Raw genomic sequence first — 19,394 nt, forward strand, 5'->3', positions numbered from 1 at the left:
AGATAGAGAGAGCAAAGAGAGGAGAAGAGAACACAAAGAGAGAAGGATGACCAGATTTAAGAGAGACATGAGGATAAGAGTGTAGAAGAAAACATTAACTAACAGTTACCAAATAAAAAAGTAATAACAGACAGGGAGAAAGGGATAAATATAAGATAAATAAAGAGAGGCGAGAGGGAGATGAGAGATGGACAGATGGTGTTAGTCTGTCTCTGTGTTGCTGTCTCTCTGCTCAGTCCTCAAATCTCTCCTCAGTCCTCAAATAGTCCTCTCTTTCTCTCTCTCTCTCTCATCCCCAGTCTCTCTCTCTCACTCATCCCCAGTCTCTCTCACTCTTTGTCTCATCCCGTCTTTCTCTATCTCTCTCTCTTTCACTCTCTCGTCCCCAGTTTCTCTCTCTCCCTCATCCCAATTCTCTCACTCTTTCCCTCATCCCCATTCTCTCGCTCTCTCCCTCATCCCCATTCTCTCCCTCTTTCCCTCATCCCCATTCTCTCGCTCTCTCCCTCATCCCCATTCTCTCCCTCCCTCGGTGCTCCCTGGCCATGTCAGCCAAGCACATAACTAACCCCCTTTCTCATCTGTTGATCTGCTTTTATCACCCAGCCTTAACCAACATAGCCCTCAGGGAGGGAGGGAGGGAGGGAGAGAGGGAGAGAGGGAGAGAGGGAGAGAGGGAGAGAGGGGGAGAGAGGGAGAGGGAGGGAGAGAGAGAGAGAGAGAGAGAGAGAGAGAGAGAGAGAGAGAGAGAGAGAGAGAGAGAGAGAGAGAGAGCAAAGAGAGAGAGAGAGACCCACATCACTGACAGAGGCATATTTATCATAGTATACTCTCACTCCTTTCACAGTAAGTACCTTAAAACTTTACACGGGTAAACTTTGCACACTTCATGAGGTAAATTCAGATTCACAATAAATGTAAATACCTGCTCTCAAGCGTGCACCAGCCACAGTGGGCGTCGCCGGCACCCAAACAGTCACTGCAGGATCTGTACTGGCCACATGCTGCTACCTTCACCCTCAGGAGCTGTGGACAGAACCATATATACACACACTCAACAAACCATACATAAAACACTGAGCATAACAAACATTAAGAACACCTTCCTAATATTGAGTTGTACAGGGCATGGACTCTACAAGTTGTTGGCCCATGTGCACTCCAATGCTTCCCACAGTTGTGTCAGTGTTGGCTGCATGTCCTTTGGGTGGTGGACCATTCTTGATACGCTCGGGAAACTGCTGAGTGTGAAAAACCGAGCAGCGTTGCAGTTCCTGCTGCAGCCACTCCTCTGTTGCAATCACTCCTCTGCTGCAGCCACTCCTCTGCTGCAGCCACTCCTCTGCTGCAGCCACTCCTCTGCTGCAGCCACTCCTCTGCTGCAGCCACTCCTCTGCTGCAGCCACTCCTTTGCTGCAGCCACTCCTCTGCTGCAGCCACTCCTCTGCTGCAGCCACTCCTCTGCTGCAGCCACTCCTCTGCTGCAGCCACTCTCCCACATGCATTGTGCACGGTTGACTCATAACCTATATCCGTTATTTCACATACTACACCATTTGCCAAGGTGGCAACACATCCTTATAAAACGCCAGACAAAGCTATGCATAGTTGCTCATCTATATTTTTTTGGTTTGTCAAACCTCCTGCTATCTCCTCTCTAAAGTGTTGTCTCACTAAAAAGATGGGAACTGATTTATCTGAGGATCTGATAGAACAGAATTGTAATAACTGTTAAATAATATACATTTTATTTTAAAAGAAATATGACCACACACTACGCACAACCAGGAAAATGCAAAAAGAAACAAATGTTATAGGTCCAGTGGCGATCCGTCATTCAGGGCAGGTAGGGCAGAGCCCGTTTTGCATGTTATTTTGGCATTAATATGTGTCACATCTCAGTTTGCAAACAATGGTCTCTTTTTTGCTTTCTTGATTAAGGCAGCTCCAAAATGCAGGTGTTTCAGCCTAGCTTAGTGCTTTCTGTGGTGGTGAAGGAGCCATACAGAGTGTAGGAGTTGGTAATGTTGTTTAGTTGCGCCGTGATTGGCTCAGTGTTCCGTCACTCATGGGGACACTACGTCACCGCAAAATCTACAGGGAGAGCTCGTAAATTTAAGCCCCTTGGGTGCTGCCATAGTTACATTAGAAGTGCCCATCCAAGAAGGCTCAAGGTCATTGGCCACAGATAAAATTACGTCAAATCACGTTATATCTATTGAGATTTGATTGGACTAATCATATCAACATCATACTTTCAAAATCATAGCTAGCAAGCTAGACAAGCAGTCATCATCATGAATCAAGTCGTCAATCTACTGGCAAATCCTTTTTAACCTCTACTGACTCCCCATCCCGCATGCGGGAGCGTAATCATCGCCTGACACTAATTAGCATAACGCAAAGGACATAAATATCCCTAGAAAATATTCCTATTCATGAAAATCACAAATGAAATGTACTGAGACACAGCTTAGCCTTTTGTTAATCACCCTGTCATCTCAGATTTTCAAAATATGCTTTACAGCCAAAGCTAGACAAGCATTTGTGTAAGTTTATCGATAGCCTAGCATAGCATTATGCCTTGCTAGCAGCAGGCAACCTTGTCACGGAAATCAGAAAAGCAATCAAATTAAATCGTTTACCTTCGATGAACTTCGGATGTTTTCACTCACGAGACTCCCAGGTAGATAGCCAAAGTTCATTTTTTTCAAAATATTATTTTTGTAGGTGAAATAGCTCCATTTGTTCTTCACATTTGGCTGAGAAATGAATGGCCCGGAAATTGCAGTCACGAAAACGGTGAAAATATTCCAAATTAGCTCCATAATATCGACAGAAACATGCAAACGTTGTTTATAATCAATCCTCAAGGTGTTTTTCAAATATCTATTCGATAATATACCCGTCGGGACAATTCGTTTTTCAGTAGGACCGATTGGAGTAATGGCTACCTCTGCATTTTACGCGAGAGTCACCCTGGGAGCCATCAGGTGACCACTTACGCAATGTAGCCGCCTACGGCTATTCTTCAACATAAATGCGTAAAACTATGTCACAATGCTGTAGACACCTTGGGGAATACGTAGAAAGCGTAAGCTGGTTGATAGCACATTCACAGCTCAATAGGGACTCATTGGAAAGCAGCGCTTTCAAAATATCAGTTCTGTTATACTCACAGACAATATCTTTACAGTTTTGGAAACGTTAGAGTGTTTTCTATCCAAAACTGTCAATTATATGCATATTAAAGCATCTTGTCCTGACAAAATATCCCATTTAAAACGGGAACGTTTTTTTCCCAAAAATGAAAATACTGCCCCTAGAGTCGCAACACCTTGTCATATGAATATAAATAATGAAGAGAAATTATAGATAAAAAATATCGGTGCTCATCAGCCATTGGACATAAACATTACACAACAAGTTGGAAAACGCAAATTCAACAATGAGTGGTTTGGAAGGAATCAGTGGCTAACTGCAAGCATTGCAAAGCAATCACTAGCCTGCTATTCAGTGGAGTGGGTGTGTGGTCCAAGTCTGTGTTTAAGGGTCTCTTTTCCAAACTTAAAAGCATAAACATCCAACATTGGCACTGCTGTCAATCCATCATGACTTCTGCCGCGTTAAAAACAACTGGAAACTCTGAACTGGGAAATCTCAGACTTCAGTGAGTTCAAGACAACTGGGATCTCAGAAAAAAACTAGCTTGTTTTGAACAATCATCCAAGTTGGGAACTTGGGCATCTAAATGTAGGCCCTAACAGTTTTTTGTCACCGTTATAGTGCAATTAAGGTATTGTTTAGTGTTGTGTTGTGTAGTGGCTTTTCTAGCATGCATCTAAAAAATGTTGGTGGAGTGAGCCCCACCAAGATGTACATGCTAAAATGGCCACTGCATATTATGTCAAACAAACAAACTAAACCAATGTCAGTGTCAGTGAGAACATGAACCAGTCTAACTGAGTCTAGTTGATGGATAAAAGTATGGATCCCACAGCCTTACATGGTGAGAGGTCATGAGGTACAGGTAGTTCCTGTCCAAGGGATCAAAGGTCATGATGTGGTGCACTGATTCACCAGCTGGGAGCTTCAGAGCCCACTGATTGGCCACAGTCAGGTTCTTCAGGAGGGTCAGCTGTGGGACACAAGGCAGAGTGCTTAGAAACATACAAACACCATATAATCCTACAACAATAGTCAAAGTAATCAACAATCATTTCCATTTTGGTTTTCTATTTGAGAGAATTCATGTATTAAGCCCTTTTTGTATATTTTCAACCTGAAAGGTAAGTTCTGTGTGTTTGTAGTATTAATACAAAGGCAGACTACATGGCTGTGCTGATGTGCAGTAAGCTACTTCTCCAAGGTAAGCAGATTAATTAACTTGGCCATCTGTGCTCCTCTCTCCCTCCTGTGAGATGCAGAATTCTAAGTCATACAGAAAATGGAAGAACATGCTAGCTCTGCTCTGGTTTCCTGTCTCACACCTACATAGTTTCACTGGGCTGTGATTTGGGTTTAAGCAAACATAACTTTAGTCAACTCCAGCACAATCTCCCTTGAAAGTACTACATTGTGATACTGGAATTGTCACCTAACTAAATGCTTTTTTAAGAAAAGACAGTTTAACATTAAGTCACACAAACATAAACATGCCACTGTAAGTCACACAAACAAAGTGAAACACATAACACTTTATAGAAAATGATCAAATCTGTGCAATTCTTGCACATACACACTCACACATACACATACAGTGATACATAGAAAAATAAATACTAAGGCTGTGACTTCCTGTCACATAGACAGTGAGAGAGTTTGTTGTTCTGAATGGTTGCGGTTTCAGCCTCAGCTCAATGGACATCCTGCCATTCTGAGGAAACCAGCTAGAGACTGCCCTGGTTTCAAACAGACTGGGCTACTTCTCTAGTGACCAACCACAACACATCACAACACAACACACACAGATGCAGGCACGCGCATACAAGCACAAACACACACATATACATGAGCACTAGCACAAACAAACACCCACATATACATGAGCACTAGCACAAACAAACACACAAATGCTCACGTGTAACAGTTATGCTTCTGTCCCTCTCCTCACCAATACCTGGGCTTCAACCCTATGCACAGATCAACAACTGACACCCTCGAAGCATCGTTACTTTCCCTTCACAAAAACCGCGACAACTACTTCAAGGTCTCAGAGCGAGTGACGTCACCGATTGAAACGTTATTAGCGAGCACCCCGCTAACTAGCTAGCCATTTCATACCGGTTACACACGCACACAAACAACAATAAAGATCAACCATACAGGGTCACAATAGAGAGCCACCTGGGCAGAATGAAGGAAGTGCTGGAGGGGTGAGAAGGCACAGGGCACAGCCAGGTCAAACAACAAGACACATGCATACTGGGAGGTCACTCACTGCCGCTCTCGCTCTCTGTTTGTCTGTCCCAACATGAAAGACTCTGTTCAACTCAGGAGTACTCAGCTGCTCCAAGCTCTCTCTGTGTGTGGGTGTGGGTGGGTGGGTGGGTGGGTGGGTGGGGGGGCAAAGAAAGACAAATTGATATGGGAGGGGGTTGAGAAAGAGGGAAATAAACGAGAGAAAGAGACAGGGAGCGAAAGTGAGTCAGAGAGCGAGACAGAGAGTGAAATAGAGAGACAGTGTTGCTGTAGTGAGTGGCAAAATTAGTTAAACATGGCTGGAATTACTTCATTTAGGGTCTCCTAACCCCAGTAGCAGAGGCCTAACTCAATCTCTACTGTTTTTCTGTACTCTGTACTATTCAGCCCGAGCCAAGCTCACAGCCAGAATCACATTACAAACACTAACAGCACCATTATACTCTGTTGCAGAGCTTCCCCCAGGGCGCGCGCGCACACACACACACACCATAAAACACACATAGACCTACTGTGTGTCGAACATGAACACACGCAAGATACATACTGTATGTCCCCCAGGCAACACATACTACATGCTCCATTTTAACCCCCCCCACACACACACACACACACACTAATTCTGTGAGAACACACGCAGCACATAATCATGGGGTATGGGGTATGCACACTGGGTAAACACCAAACCCCTTTCACTCAGTAGCATAAGGACACAGGCAGACCCCCCCCCCTTCCAAAACCTAAATATGCAATCAGGTAGACCATATGGACACACACACACACACACACAAACCACCTTAACCATCACCATACATCCGGCATAAACACAAACCATCCCGATGACCAATTATCTTCGGAACAGGCTAAACAAATCAGAAAGCTTTTTTAGGAGGCTTAAAACAAGACACCCTCCAGCAACATTTTTCTAATGTTGTTGAAGGTACCAGTCTAATTCAAACCAATATGGTCAGAAAGCTTTCAGACTGGGTTGTATTGTTTCTACCAGACACTGCTGAGAGTAGAGGTATAGCTCATGGTGCTCTCAGTGCTGTAACTTCTCTAGTCTGTTGGCTCAGTCAGGGGTGACTTGGTGTGCTGCTGACACAGAATTAAGGAATTCTGTTAATTGCAGGAGGGAGGTTTTCATAGGATGCAGTGGCAGCAGATGTTCTACAGCTGAGCTCCCAGACTGTAGGCCAAACAACTAGAGAGACGGACCCTTAAACACACACCGTGTGACAGTGAGTCACATCATGATGGATCCCCAGAAAAGTGTGACGTGCCGCACTCAAAAAGATGTCACATAAAGCTTACTTTATCTTTTATAATACTTGTTTCTGCATCAAGGATAGTGTACCACATCTGGACACACCAAAGAATTACCTAAAATAAAAGCAGACGTTTTCATTCCACAATAGCTGAGATGAATTCATAGTGCATCACTTTATCTTCAACCTGATCCTTCAACCAGGACCCACAGTAAAGCAAATGTCCTCACATTGCAGATGCTCTGTCCTTGTACTTGGGTCGTTCCACCTCAAAAAGCACCAGAAAGAGGATTTCAACAACCACCATCTCAGATTGTTCTGAAATAGTTTCTGTTGTTAGAAACAGATTAGATTAGCATTCCTGCAACATTACTTTGTTGCAATATAATAATTTGATCTCTGAGAAATTAAGCTAATTGATTGCACACAAAATGTGCCATTTTAATTTATAGGATTCATATAATATTCAATAAATATAGTACCTAACAACTGACTTGGACCAAACTTTTTTTTTAAACATTGAGTTAGACATGAGGAATTCAAATAAATGGTCAAAGCCACCCACGGGCCCACCCACGGGCCCACCCATGTCCCACGCCAATCCCACCCCAATATGTCTTTCTCATTATTCCTCATGTCTTTCTCATTATTAGCAAAAAGTGGCCAATTTGGGTGCAATGAATTAGCTTAAATTATCAGAAATTAAATTATATTTCAACAAAATAATGTTGCAGGAATGCTTATCTGGTATTTTTCTAACTACGGAAATGATTTCAGAACAATCTGGGATGATGGGTGTCATGGCTTGCTGAAATGACATGGAACGACCCGCTATATTGTCAGCAGTGTTAGGGAAGCTAATCTAAAAATATAGTTTACTAAGCTACCAATTACATCACAATGGAAGAAATTAAGCTACACTAAAGCTACCCTTAAGAAAAATATATTTTACTGAACTAAAGTTACTGGGGAAAAGTATTTCACTACATCCAAACTACTTTGTGAAAAACTATCATAATATGCAAATCTGAAATGTCATAGCTACAAATTGCAAGAACAGGTCATTTTGGGGTCAAATGCTAACAGAATGTTTAATTTAACCAATTAAACACAAAAACGATGTTTCTGGTGCTGAAAAAGAAAGGAAATTACTGCCTACTACAACCATATTTTCTTTTTAGTAGTTAGCTACACTGCTACATGGCAACATTTTTTTTATTAACAACATGTAGTTCACTAATCCCCAACAGTGATAGTCAAATCAAATCAAACTTTATTTGTCACATGCGCCGAATACAATAGGTGTAGACTTTACCGTGAAATGCTTACTTACAAGCCCTTAACCCTAACCAACTATGCAGTTCAAGAAATAGAGTTTTGAAAATATTTACCAAATAAACTAAAGTCAAAAATAATAAAAAGTAACATAATAAAATAAACAATAACGAGGCTATATACAGTCAGTCATGTCATATGGGAACTTTCTTTATTACCGTACCTTTCAGCAGTCATTCTTTACAGGTCAGCACCCTTAGACCTACTTCTCAGTTATTTTCAGATTTCTCATCTTTTTCTTTGGGTCATTCCACGAAATGAGTGCCTTTGCCATATCTACTTTCATATTTCAAGTATAAATTGTGTACAAATATAGAATTGTAAAAGCCTGTTATATTAAATGAAGTGCCCTTTAGAGACCACATGGAAAATTCAATTAATCATTTTTTAAATATGAATAAAGACTTGCTAAACTGACTAAATTCAGCATTTTGACATGTCCCTCAGTATCTTGTCCCTTTGTGCATTCACCATCATTGTAAAGCCCTAGTTATTTTGTTGCTTTTACAAAGTCATTTCTGAAGATTATTATTTATTTCATGTGATTAGTGATTCATTTTAAGGTATCAAAAAGAAAATCCCTAATTTTAAGGTCAACCCTGTGACGTGAACTGAACTCTCATTTTAAATGGTGAAACTATTCCTTTTTAAATATTTTTTTTCAAAAGAAACATTGAATATCTAATAGTCAAATCATAGTGTAAAAGCAGGTGAGCTGGTTCTACTCTTTTTGGCCATTTTCAGGTGTTTTGTGGTGGAAGACTGAGTGGATTGAGCATAATACTTCAACCCTGTTACCCATGTATAGACAGGCTAGAAATGTTTTAACAATTTAACAATTGTTGTGAAGCTTGAATTCAATTGCCTCTCCCTGTTGCACACAACAAGCTTCCATTCCCCCTGTCACAAGGATGATTATGGATGATTTAAGATGAAGTCGGCAATCCTGTTACGGTCAACCATATTACTTTATTTGGCACTAAATAGGCACTTACTATAGTCCTTTTTTATTTAACCTCTTGAGATGGGAAAACACATGATTTCTTAAGTTGAATGTGCTCTTTATGACAGAACGTTAAAATGAGGTGAAATCAAAATGTTTAGTTGCATTACTCAAAAGACACCTAATAAGTGGAATGATCCCTTTTCTTTAAAAAAAATCAGCTTTCCCTGATGTTCCACCTCTATAGTAATTTACACCTGACACTAACTTATTTTCAATAAATGTCATTACATCCCTGAATAAAAGAATGGCTGAATATCTCTGGAACATTCAGTTTGTTCTTAACTTCCGGCAGCAAAGTTAGACTGTGAGGTAGTAGGCCTAGCAACTGTACATTTTCTCCTTTACAAGACAAAAAGGATAAATAAATAAACCACTGCTCTCTCTCTTTTATAAATGTGGATATTCCTGAGAGGTTTTTTATGTAAGTAAACCATCTCCTCTGACCTTGCGCAGTCGTCCTGTGCTGGTGCCCAGAAACACCACGGTATGGTTGTGTATGTTGTCCACAGCAACCGAGCTGAGGCCCAGGGACTCAAACAGGGGCGTGGCCCTCAGGGGCCTCCGTAGGGCCAGCGGGTGCTGCAGGTGGGCCGCTCCACAGTCCAGTTGCTCCGGTTGCAGCTGACAGACAGAGAGAAAGATCTTATTTTAAAGTTGGTTTAAAATATCTCAATTTACAGGAAGAGAGACTGGCAGGCATGCATATCGGCAGGCAGAAAAAGATAAATGGAAAGAAAAATAACCCCAAAACAGTGTAACACCCTTATTGGACCCTTATGTTTTAGTAGGCTACACTGTAATAATTATGTAATTATAACACTATGAAAAGCTAAAATGCTATGTCTTCTTGAGAATTGGCAATTTTCCCTCTAAATGTTCAGGACAGCTGAAGGCCTGTTATATAGTAAGTAGCCTGTTGTCAACATTTACCATGTGAAAATGAAAACTTGAGTATATATCAAAACATTCATTCCATTTGATTCGAATGCTTGGATGACTTCCACAAGCGAATGTCCATAGTATTTTGGAGGGCAAAGGAACAGTAAGGACTCGAAGAAGAACACAGTGAAGTGGAAATCAACAGAGAGAGCGAGAGAGAGATCTTTCCCACGAGCCGCTCCACCCTCGACCTCTGTGCTTATCATAAATTGTATATTTGGCTTTCCTTCAATGGAGGGCCCTCAGAAACGCTACAAATATATCAGATTTCCCCGGTCACCGCAGACTAAAAGCAAAAGCAAGAAAACCCTTTCTTCTTCGGGGCAATGCTGACATTCTTCACGAAAAACACAACCATTTCAAGCTGCAGATTTGCAGGCCTCGGGGAAACACAGGCGGAGAACGACAGTCGGTCGAGATTTCTAATCTGGTTACCGGAGCCTACAGCGCAGGCCAGCACGACATAACACCGCTCATAGGACAGCCCCGCATCTTTACGATCTGACTGTCAACGCAGTGGTCTGGAGACAGCCTGTTTGTCACAACTAGCGACCTGTCAATCTCACCACAATGAAACTATGGAATTTCACATTCCTCAGATGCCGCGAGCGGCATAAAGACTTTTCATGTTAAGAGACATTTCCGTTAATAGGGACACTTTAGCCTAAATAATAAGGAGAGGGGCTTTATAGTGCCAAAGTAACCGCCTTTATAGACATGATCTGTAAATTAATAAGAATAAACTTTTCTTCTTGAATTACATGCATAAATATGAGATAATGTGATATGTTATTTGACACAACACGGTTCAACACAGATTAATCTCGATTTATTTAACTCTGCTTCTCATAAAATAAATAGGCCTACTATCTTTTTCTGAGAGAAGTAATCAGTTTGCCCAGGGAAATAAAAAAAAATGTTAGCCTGTATGTCGTTTTAATTTAATGTGTTGTGTATCGATGGCAAACGAAAGTTTTCTTTAACAAATGTAAATACATAAATCCATTCTTCCTCTCCAACATGCAATAGGCTGTAGGCCTAAACTTGAATGAGCTGGCGCGGATGTGACTTTCACAGAAAATCCCTGCACGGTTCCCATAACCTTCGCGTGCTTTGGGAGATTCTTCACACAATCGCCGCCCTGGGCTGCGCTCGTGACATCGGAGCTTTCCCCCCAGAAATGATATGGGGTGATTCATTATTCAAACTGTCATACCAAGTTGCCAAAAGCAATATATTTGCGGAAATATGTATTTATAGAAGCAAATCCAATAATAAAATAAATCTTAAAATAAATATTTTAGACAAATGTAACAATGTTTTTATAACATTTTGCACACTGGGGAAACGAACAGCGCCGTAATTGCGCGTAATTGTGGCTGCCAACTTTATCTAGGCTAAATCAAATAATACGGCGCTGTATTGCGCGTAATTGTGGCTGCTAACGTTATCTAGGCTAAATCAAATAATACAAAACAGTATTAGTTCCAACCAAGTCTCTCAAACATGAATAAGCATACAGATCTCACTGAAGTGTAAAATGCTTCACTTACCACAAGGTTCCCTTTGTGTACGCATGCTGCGCCCGAACCCTGGATGACGCTGTCCAGCACCTGCACATCGCTGCTGGGGGAGTTTGAGCAGTTCCTCCGGCCCTGACGGATCTCCTCCTCGATATCTGAGAACCGAAAAGCGCACAGGGCAGACTTTCTGTCTGATTTGGTGAACACTCCGAAAAGGTGCGATTCCAGCCCCTCTCCGCTCCGGGAGTGGATCTCCGCGGGGTGAACGGAGACCAGCCGGTTGTAGATGTTTCCGTTATATCCACACTGAAGCGGCATCTGGATGAAGGACTCAGTGAGCTTTCGGCTTTCCGAGGTGGATTTTCGTGTGTTCTCAGTGTCCAGACATATCCTTGCAAGGATGCTGTTCGGCTGGCTCTGCTTGTGGCCCATATTCGCGTCATTGTTGATAGCAATATACGCGTAGGTCTTCTGAATGAAGGCATGAACGAAGTTTAGTTTATTCTTCTGCTTCACCTCCTGTTTTATCTTGAAGACGTTGTCCTCGGACGGGTTGATGTCATAGGTGAACAGCCTGGATAAATCATTGATGTTCAGGGACCGAATTGCGATTTCGGGTGTGTTCTCGAAGCGCAGGTCCTCCTTGCTGTGGTTCTTGGGGAAAAACTGGGTCCCAGCCCCGGTATAAGTGGCCCCGACGAGGAGCCGGGTGTTACCCCCGTGGCTCCTGAAGATGAGCCCCACGGTGGAGGCGTTAGGGTGGTTGGCGGCGATGTTCAGCATGCTGGGGAACACTGTCTTCTCGCCATGAGGGGGGAACTCCACGGCTATCTCCGATATGTTTTCCATCTTCCTGAGCTCACAAAAACCCTGGTACACCGAGCCGCATACCACCAGCACCCCCTGCTCCCTGTCCAGCTCGAGCAGCTTGTTGAAGTTGTCGGTGAGGGATTTGGGGTGCTCGCAGGGCGCCTGGGGCAGCTGCGGCGCATGGCACAACAGGTTGTCCTCCACCGGCCCCGTTCTCTTCTCCACTTCTACGCTCAGGGTCCCGTTAAGCTGGTACACCATGTTTACCGTAGCCAGGTAGACTTTTCTGCTAACCTCATCCACCACAAAGTTATTTGTCTGGTTTTGAGAGGCGAACGCCTGTTGGATCTGTAGCGCGCTGGCAAGGCTGTGATGGGCATTCCAGGGCGATTCTAGCACCAGAACGCCGAGAATCAGAACTGCTATCTTTTCCGAAGGAGGCATTTTTCCTTCTGGCCGGTTTCCGCGTGTTCTGTGCGGAGGGGTGCATTGAGTAAGGACAAAATAATGTGTTTGTTCCTACTGCGACAATCTAAGAGGAAATGCTGTTTCCTGCTCAAAACCCAAACACAGAGTGACGCAATAAGAGTCGTGCTTCATTTTCCCAGTGCAGCTCACCGCGGAAGAGAGTTGAGCGCGCAGAGCTGTCTGCTGCCCCTCTCTCTGCCCACTCCACCTACAGCCCCGCTCCCAGCGGCTGCAATCCCAAACTCCCCATTAATTCTTATTATAGTATATAGGCCCACGCCTTGGAATTTCATAATTTAAAATGTGTTCAGTCAAAGTTCATTGTTGCGATTGGTGCATGCTAATTGTAGGCTATTTGCGTAATGTTCATCCACACACCAAGGCAGAACAATAATGGTGTAATTACTGTTAATGATCTCTCTCTCTCTCATATATATATATATATATATAAATAAAACTATAATAACATTTTTACAAAATAATAATTTGAGAGGGAATAATAATTTGAGAAGAAAGTATAGCCTATGGTTCCGCTCCTCTTAGGGTTAATGGCGGGTCTTACTCTCATCTCCTGCGGCCAGTTGGTCCCTTGGTTTTCAGATTAGTTCTGCCTGCAGATACGCAGAGGGCTCCGTCTGCTCTGCGCACATACGGTGGGGGTAAGCTACGTGAAAGTGCTACCAGATGGGCACCACAGCGCACCTTTCCGGTTTTTGACATTCACATCTATTTAGCAGAGCGTTTGGGTCTGCGCCTCATAAATATTCTAAAGCAACACATGTGCACCTCTCAAAAATGTGTGATTAAGTTTAAAGAGACAATCTGCTGTTGCTAGATCCATTTTTTGGACTTCATATGTACCTAATGATTCTTGACGAATACAACCTTTAAATGAAATACAAAATAAAATAAAATGGTACTTGCCACATGCGCCGAATACAACAGGTGTAGGTAGACCTTACCGTGAAATGCTTACTTCCAAGCCCTTAACTATATTTATTGAACTGCATTGTTGGCTAAGAAAAGATTTACTAAATAAACTAAAGTTTTAAAAAGAAGGTACACAAAACAACAATACCGAGGCTATATACAGAGGGTTCAGGTTAGACGAGGTATGTAACCACGCTCATGAGTTTAGTTCGACTGTCGTACCCACTCACAATCCAAAATATAGCCTACGCTTTTTTAACTCCAATGTTTGTAAACAAAGAAACTCTGTATAATTTTGATATCATGGATATTCGGTGCTTGCATCCATAGCCCTGTCTATGAATTTGAGTGGTTACATTTCTCCAGCCCCATACATCTGGTTTTTGCGAAACAGGGTAAGTTGATGTCTTTTATTGTTCAACTACTGATTGCCCCTTTAAACTTCAATTTTTTTTCCAAAACACAAATTAAGTGCTTCTTGTGAACAACTACGCAATGAGAGAACATTGAAAAGCTCAAAGGGACTTTAAACAAAAAGTGACAGCGCAAATTGAGAGCCCGTAATTTTGGATTAGGCTACCCATGGATTTATTCTCTCAAAAACCGTTAAAATAGGCCCACAGAAAGTAAATACAATTACCAAATGTGATGGCCATCACTCTGTTCTATTCGACGCATTGTAACCCATGCGTCATGCCAGTTTGGACAGTATCCAAAGCATGCTGGAACTATTATATCTCTCGGGCCAGCTCTGTTCCTCTCAGGTTGGTGCACGCCTCCCATCACCACTTGGCGATGTTATTTGCGCTGATAAACACCGCCCGGGTCAATGCGTGTTTACGTTGGCCCGCACGCACGCTCATCTAATCCGCCAGCACGGAGGGGCAGGAAAGCGGTCTGATAAGGAACCAGCTGACTGATCGCAATGCAGGACCAACAGTCTCCACCACGCATACGTACAGCCTAAGCCTACACACACACCCTCCAACACACTCCCTAATGCCCCACTAAGAGTGAGAGTGGGAAGGGACCTGGAAAATAGACTGGGGAGAGAGGGGGTATCACGGGTCACTGCTGTCAAGGATCAGATATCAACAAAGAGTGCTGCGTTCTGGTTACACTCGATTATTCGTGACACCTCACCGAAGCGCGCACGTGTGTGTGTTGAGGTAGGCTTATTTGTCATACATGGGTCTTGTAATATATGCAACATAGATATGGTGCATAAAGAAAAGGCATTTAAACAGTATTGGTGCGTGTAAGAGAGAGAGCTAGAGACTTCCCGAGCCTTCTCTCACAGTGAGGTGAGGGCCTTCTGGAGTGAGAGACTGCTATTTTCTCTGTTGTCAGTGAAAACAGCTACTGCTCTCTACTCTGTGGTGGAGCTCTGAGGCCCGGGCTCTGCCCAACAACCTGTTTCCTGACAGATAAGAAACAACACCTCCACAAGGCCTGGTCAACACTCCACTGCCCATCCACTCCATATGGACTGACATTGTTGTGCATGAACAGCTAGGGAATATGAATGGGACAAATACACACACACAGTAAATATGGTGTTTCAAGGATCTATTTGATAACTTTGAGCATACAGATCAAATCAAATCAAATGTATTTATATAGCCCTTTGTACATCAGCTGATGTCTCAAAGTGCTGTACAGAAACCCAGCCTAAAACCCCAAACAACAAGCAATGCAGGTGTAGAAGCACAGTGGCTAGGAAAAACTCCCTAGAAAGGCCAAAACCTAGGAAGAAACCTAGAGAGGAACCAGGCTGAGGGGTGGCCAGTCCTCTTCTGGCTGTGCCGGGTGGAGATTATAACAGAACATGGCCAATATGTTCAAATGTTCATAAATGACCAGCATGGTCAAATAATAATAATCACAGTAGTTGTCGAGGGTGCAACAAGTCAGCACCTCAGGAGTAAATGTCAGTTGGCTTCATCTGTGTGGGTCATGTCAGGAAACTAAGGTGCTATAAACATGAGAGGATCGCCATCTAGTGGATGAATACACAAACTTCAACAGGGCTTATTTATTCACACTATAATCAATTCACATTAAACACTGTAAACTACCATCAGTGCTTCAGCCTACTTTGTTCCTCAATGAAACATGGCATCCAGACATAGTGTGGTCCAGGCAGTTTAAGAATCTGTTTTACAACATTACTTTGCTTTAAATAATTGCTCTTATTGGTCCATTTCCTCCTTAACCTGAAGCAGGAGCTGGCCAGCATGGAGGAGATAATCGCTTACCAATCCTACGAGAGAGCTAGACACACCCCAAACCCCTCCGATCCTCAACACACACACACAAGTCAGGCGGCCAGGAGTTAGTCAGGAATGCACTTTTATTATCCCACATCAGAAGGCACTGGAGTGGTTTAGCACACAACCCTACCCTACCACGCTGCATCGGAGGTCATGGCAAAGTCACACCAAGGTCAGAGGTCAACTCAGGAGCCACTCACCTTGGGAACCTTCAAGATCACAACAATGATCAGTATCTTTAAACTGATTGGTGTGTAATAACAATATCCATTGACTTCAATTAATTTATATTTAGTGATTAGACTGACAAATTCAGTGCAGTTTCTGGTTTAAAACTGTTTCAAAGATCCTAAACATGCTGGTCCAAACACTATGGAACGCTGGTCTGCAGCTCACACTAAGTTATTATCTTCATCAAACAAGTGTCAGAATGGACTTCAGATGGACTCATTCATATCATCTAGGTCGACTGAAGCTCCATGAACAGATGAATGGTAGGATAAGACAGATAGAGAGCCATCGTATTCAGCAGTAATCAAGGACCAGGATTAGGAAACACACATCAGGTTATTAGCAGTGAGTGTCTCAGAGCAATTACCCAGACAACCTTGTAAAGGTATATTCTGTTAGCCTGGTCCCATATCAGTTTGTGCTTAGTTTAGCCAACTCTTCTGTCATGTCATGACTGTGAGAGTTAGAGGAGTTGGCTAATAAAGCACATACAGATCTGGAAATGTGAAATAGGACAGTTTTGGCACATAGGGCAGTATGCTGGAAAAACAGGGCAATGAGGAGAGAGATGGAGAGATAGGACAGTAAGGCTGCGTTTACACAGGCAGCCCAATTCTGATCTTTTACCCACTAACTGGTCTTTTGACCAATCACATTAGATCATTTCACATCAGATTTTTCTCAGAGCTGATCTGATTGGTAAAAAAAAACAGTTAAAAGATCAGATTTGGGCTGTCTGTCTAAACATAGCCATTGTGATGGAGTGAGTCACATTCTTCATACAGGCAGTGCATTGAACAACAGTAGCATGGAAGTGGAGACAGTTGTCTACGTCTGGCAGACAGTCTATGCCTTTTCAACATGGAATTCAGCTGACACAATGGGTGAGCACCAGTGAAAGCAATATCATGGCAACTCCACATTTCCTGCAAAGTGGCCTTATCTGTACCTATGGTTTCTGGTGGCTCTGTGGTGAGTGGCCCTAACTGTCAAACCCTCCCTCTTGTCTAAGCTGGCGCTACTCTCAAAGTCATTAGAATTCATTACATCACCTCTCCTAATTAAAATGACCTCTCCTAATTAATTTACTCTCCTTTAAAAAAAAAAAGACACCTTTAATAGGACGTAAATCATTGCTAGTAGAAACAGTACGGAAGCACGAGAAGTCTCAGCGTGACACTCAAAGTAATGTCCATCAGTCTTTTGTGTCCAGAAAACAAAGAGTACTCTGTAGAAAGGTTCCTTTTCATCTCAGAATCCATCGCGGTGGAAAAAGTGCGAGGCGGGGATTCATTCATCTTTTCATTTTCTACCAATAACAGACCGGTAGAGCACTTTCCTTATGAAAGGCAACCAAATCAGAGTACCATTTATCTGCAGAGGGCCTGAGCCTCTGAGGTGAACGTCCAATCAGTTTCTTGACAAGCTCCTCTTTGTGCAGAGTGGGAGGAGCTTAACGCTACATGGTACTGAATAAAATGTAAAAAATAATATATTATTAGAAAAAATAATAAACAACAATAATATACTTGATTAACCCCTAGAAGAAAAGAAAAACAGTATGACGATGCATCCCGTGAAAGAAATAAACACTATTTCTGAATGTAAACAAAGTCTCATCCTTCCTAAACAAAAGTCATGACTGAGTGGTATTCTCATCTTCCATCCTTCCCTCACTTTCTCCTCAGTCCAAATCCTGCCTCACAGAGCTCAACCGATAGACTAATTCTACAGCGTCCGTCAACACAACCACCACATCCCATTGGCAGTTAGGCTCTTCCTGCTTTCTGTGTGTGTGTGTGTGTGTGTGGAGACAGAGTATCCACCCTCGCGCATAGTCATAGAAACACACGTCTCCATTCGGTCATCTGGGCAGCTGCAGGGCACGGTGTGTGTAGCCCGACAGCGCATCCCAGTTCCTCCAGAGGAAGGCAAAGAGGAGGATGAGGAGGAGGGTGGAGAAGGACCGGGAGCGGGTTTTCATTAGAGGGACCACACAGTTGGCCACAGTGGAGACAAACACCAGGAGCACAGCCATGAGGGCCAGGAGGACATTGATGAGTTTCCCCAGCAGTGTCCGGGCCGTGGCGTTCTCCAGGCCCTCTAGCTGGACCACCTGCTGCTGCTGCTGCTGCAGCTCCATCTTAGAGATACGCGTCTGACACGCCTCCAGAGCTTCCTGCAGGACAGGAGGATAGAAAAGGGTTAGACATAGTAGTACACAGGCTACACACAGTAAAGACTACAGGAAAAGGAGGGCCGAGCACGCCCCCGTTCTCATCAACGGAGCAGGTTGAGAGCTTCAAGTTCCTTGGCGTCCACAGACAGTCGTGAAGAGGGCACGACAAAACCTATTACCCCTCAGGAGACTGAAAATATTTGGCATGGCTCCTCAAAAGGTTCTACAGCTGCACAATCAAGAGTATCCTTACTGGTTGCATCACTGCCTGGTATGGCAACTGCTCGGCCTCCAACCGCAAGGCACTACAGAGGGTAGTGCGTACGGCCCAGTACATCACCGGGGCCAAGCTTTCTGACATCCAGGACCTCTATACCAGGCGGTGTCAGAGGAAGGCCCTAAAAATTGTCAAAGACTCCAGCCACCCTAGTCATAGACTATTCTCTCTGCTACCGCACGGCAAGTGGTACCGGAGCGCCAAGTCTAGGTCCACGAGGCTTCTAAACAACTTCTACCCTCAAGCCATAAGAGTCCTGAACAGCTAATCAAATGGCTACCCAGACTATTGTACATATTACTTCAATTACCTCGATACCGGTGACCGCGCACATTGACTTTGTACCGGTACCCCCTGTATATAGCCCCGCTATTGTCATTTACTGCTGCTCTTTAATTATTTGTTAGTCTTATCTCTTACTTTTTTTGTTGTTGGTATTTTGGTATTTTCTTAACTGCATTGTTGGTTAAGGGCTTGTATACCTGTTGTATTCAACGCAAGTGACAAATAACATTTGATCTGATTTGATTTTGAGTGTCTGACAGACAAATAGCAAAGATAATTTCATATAGAACTCTAACACCACCTACAGCCAAGAGGGGGAAACGTAGGTTAGAGACAAGGCGATAAAAACACACACACACACACACACGTTACTTTTTTGGCACTAACTTGAAAGAACTCAACACAACATCTGTTACATTATGGGGCTTGTTCTAATGGATTCCAATGAA

At 43.1% G+C, this 19,394-nt stretch overlaps 2 protein-coding genes across 8 annotated transcripts in view; both read right to left on the minus strand.

Annotated features, from left to right (window-relative positions):
• Nucleotides 1-13,204, minus strand: part of plxnd1 (plexin D1) — a 124,195-nt gene extending 110,991 nt beyond the window's left edge. The window contains exons 1-4 of the mRNA XM_036947420.2: nucleotides 11,523-13,204; nucleotides 9,475-9,651; nucleotides 4,007-4,138; nucleotides 926-1,026 (exon numbers count right to left, since the gene is read on the minus strand). Coding sequence (XP_036803315.2) covers nucleotides 926-1,026; nucleotides 4,007-4,138; nucleotides 9,475-9,651; nucleotides 11,523-12,746 — 1,634 coding nt within the window. The 5' untranslated portion in view covers nucleotides 12,747-13,204. The remainder of the gene's footprint in view (nucleotides 1-925; nucleotides 1,027-4,006; nucleotides 4,139-9,474; nucleotides 9,652-11,522) is intronic.
• Nucleotides 13,205-16,035: 2,831 nt separating this feature from the next.
• The window catches only part of LOC110492431 (transmembrane and coiled-coil domains protein 1), a 98,842-nt gene continuing 95,483 nt past the window's right edge, over nucleotides 16,036-19,394 (minus strand). For all 7 annotated transcript variants that reach the window (XM_036947421.2, XM_090203621.1, XM_036947422.2 and 4 more), the window contains one exon: nucleotides 16,036-18,383. In XM_036947421.2, the coding sequence (XP_036803316.1) occupies nucleotides 18,069-18,383 (315 nt within the window). In that variant the 3' untranslated portion in view covers nucleotides 16,036-18,068. The remainder of the gene's footprint in view (nucleotides 18,384-19,394) is intronic.

Source organism: Oncorhynchus mykiss, chromosome 16, assembly GCF_057628025.1.
Source record: "Oncorhynchus mykiss isolate SJ-2025 chromosome 16, ASM5762802v1, whole genome shotgun sequence".
In the NCBI taxonomy this organism is placed as follows: Eukaryota; Metazoa; Chordata; class Actinopteri; order Salmoniformes; family Salmonidae; genus Oncorhynchus; species Oncorhynchus mykiss.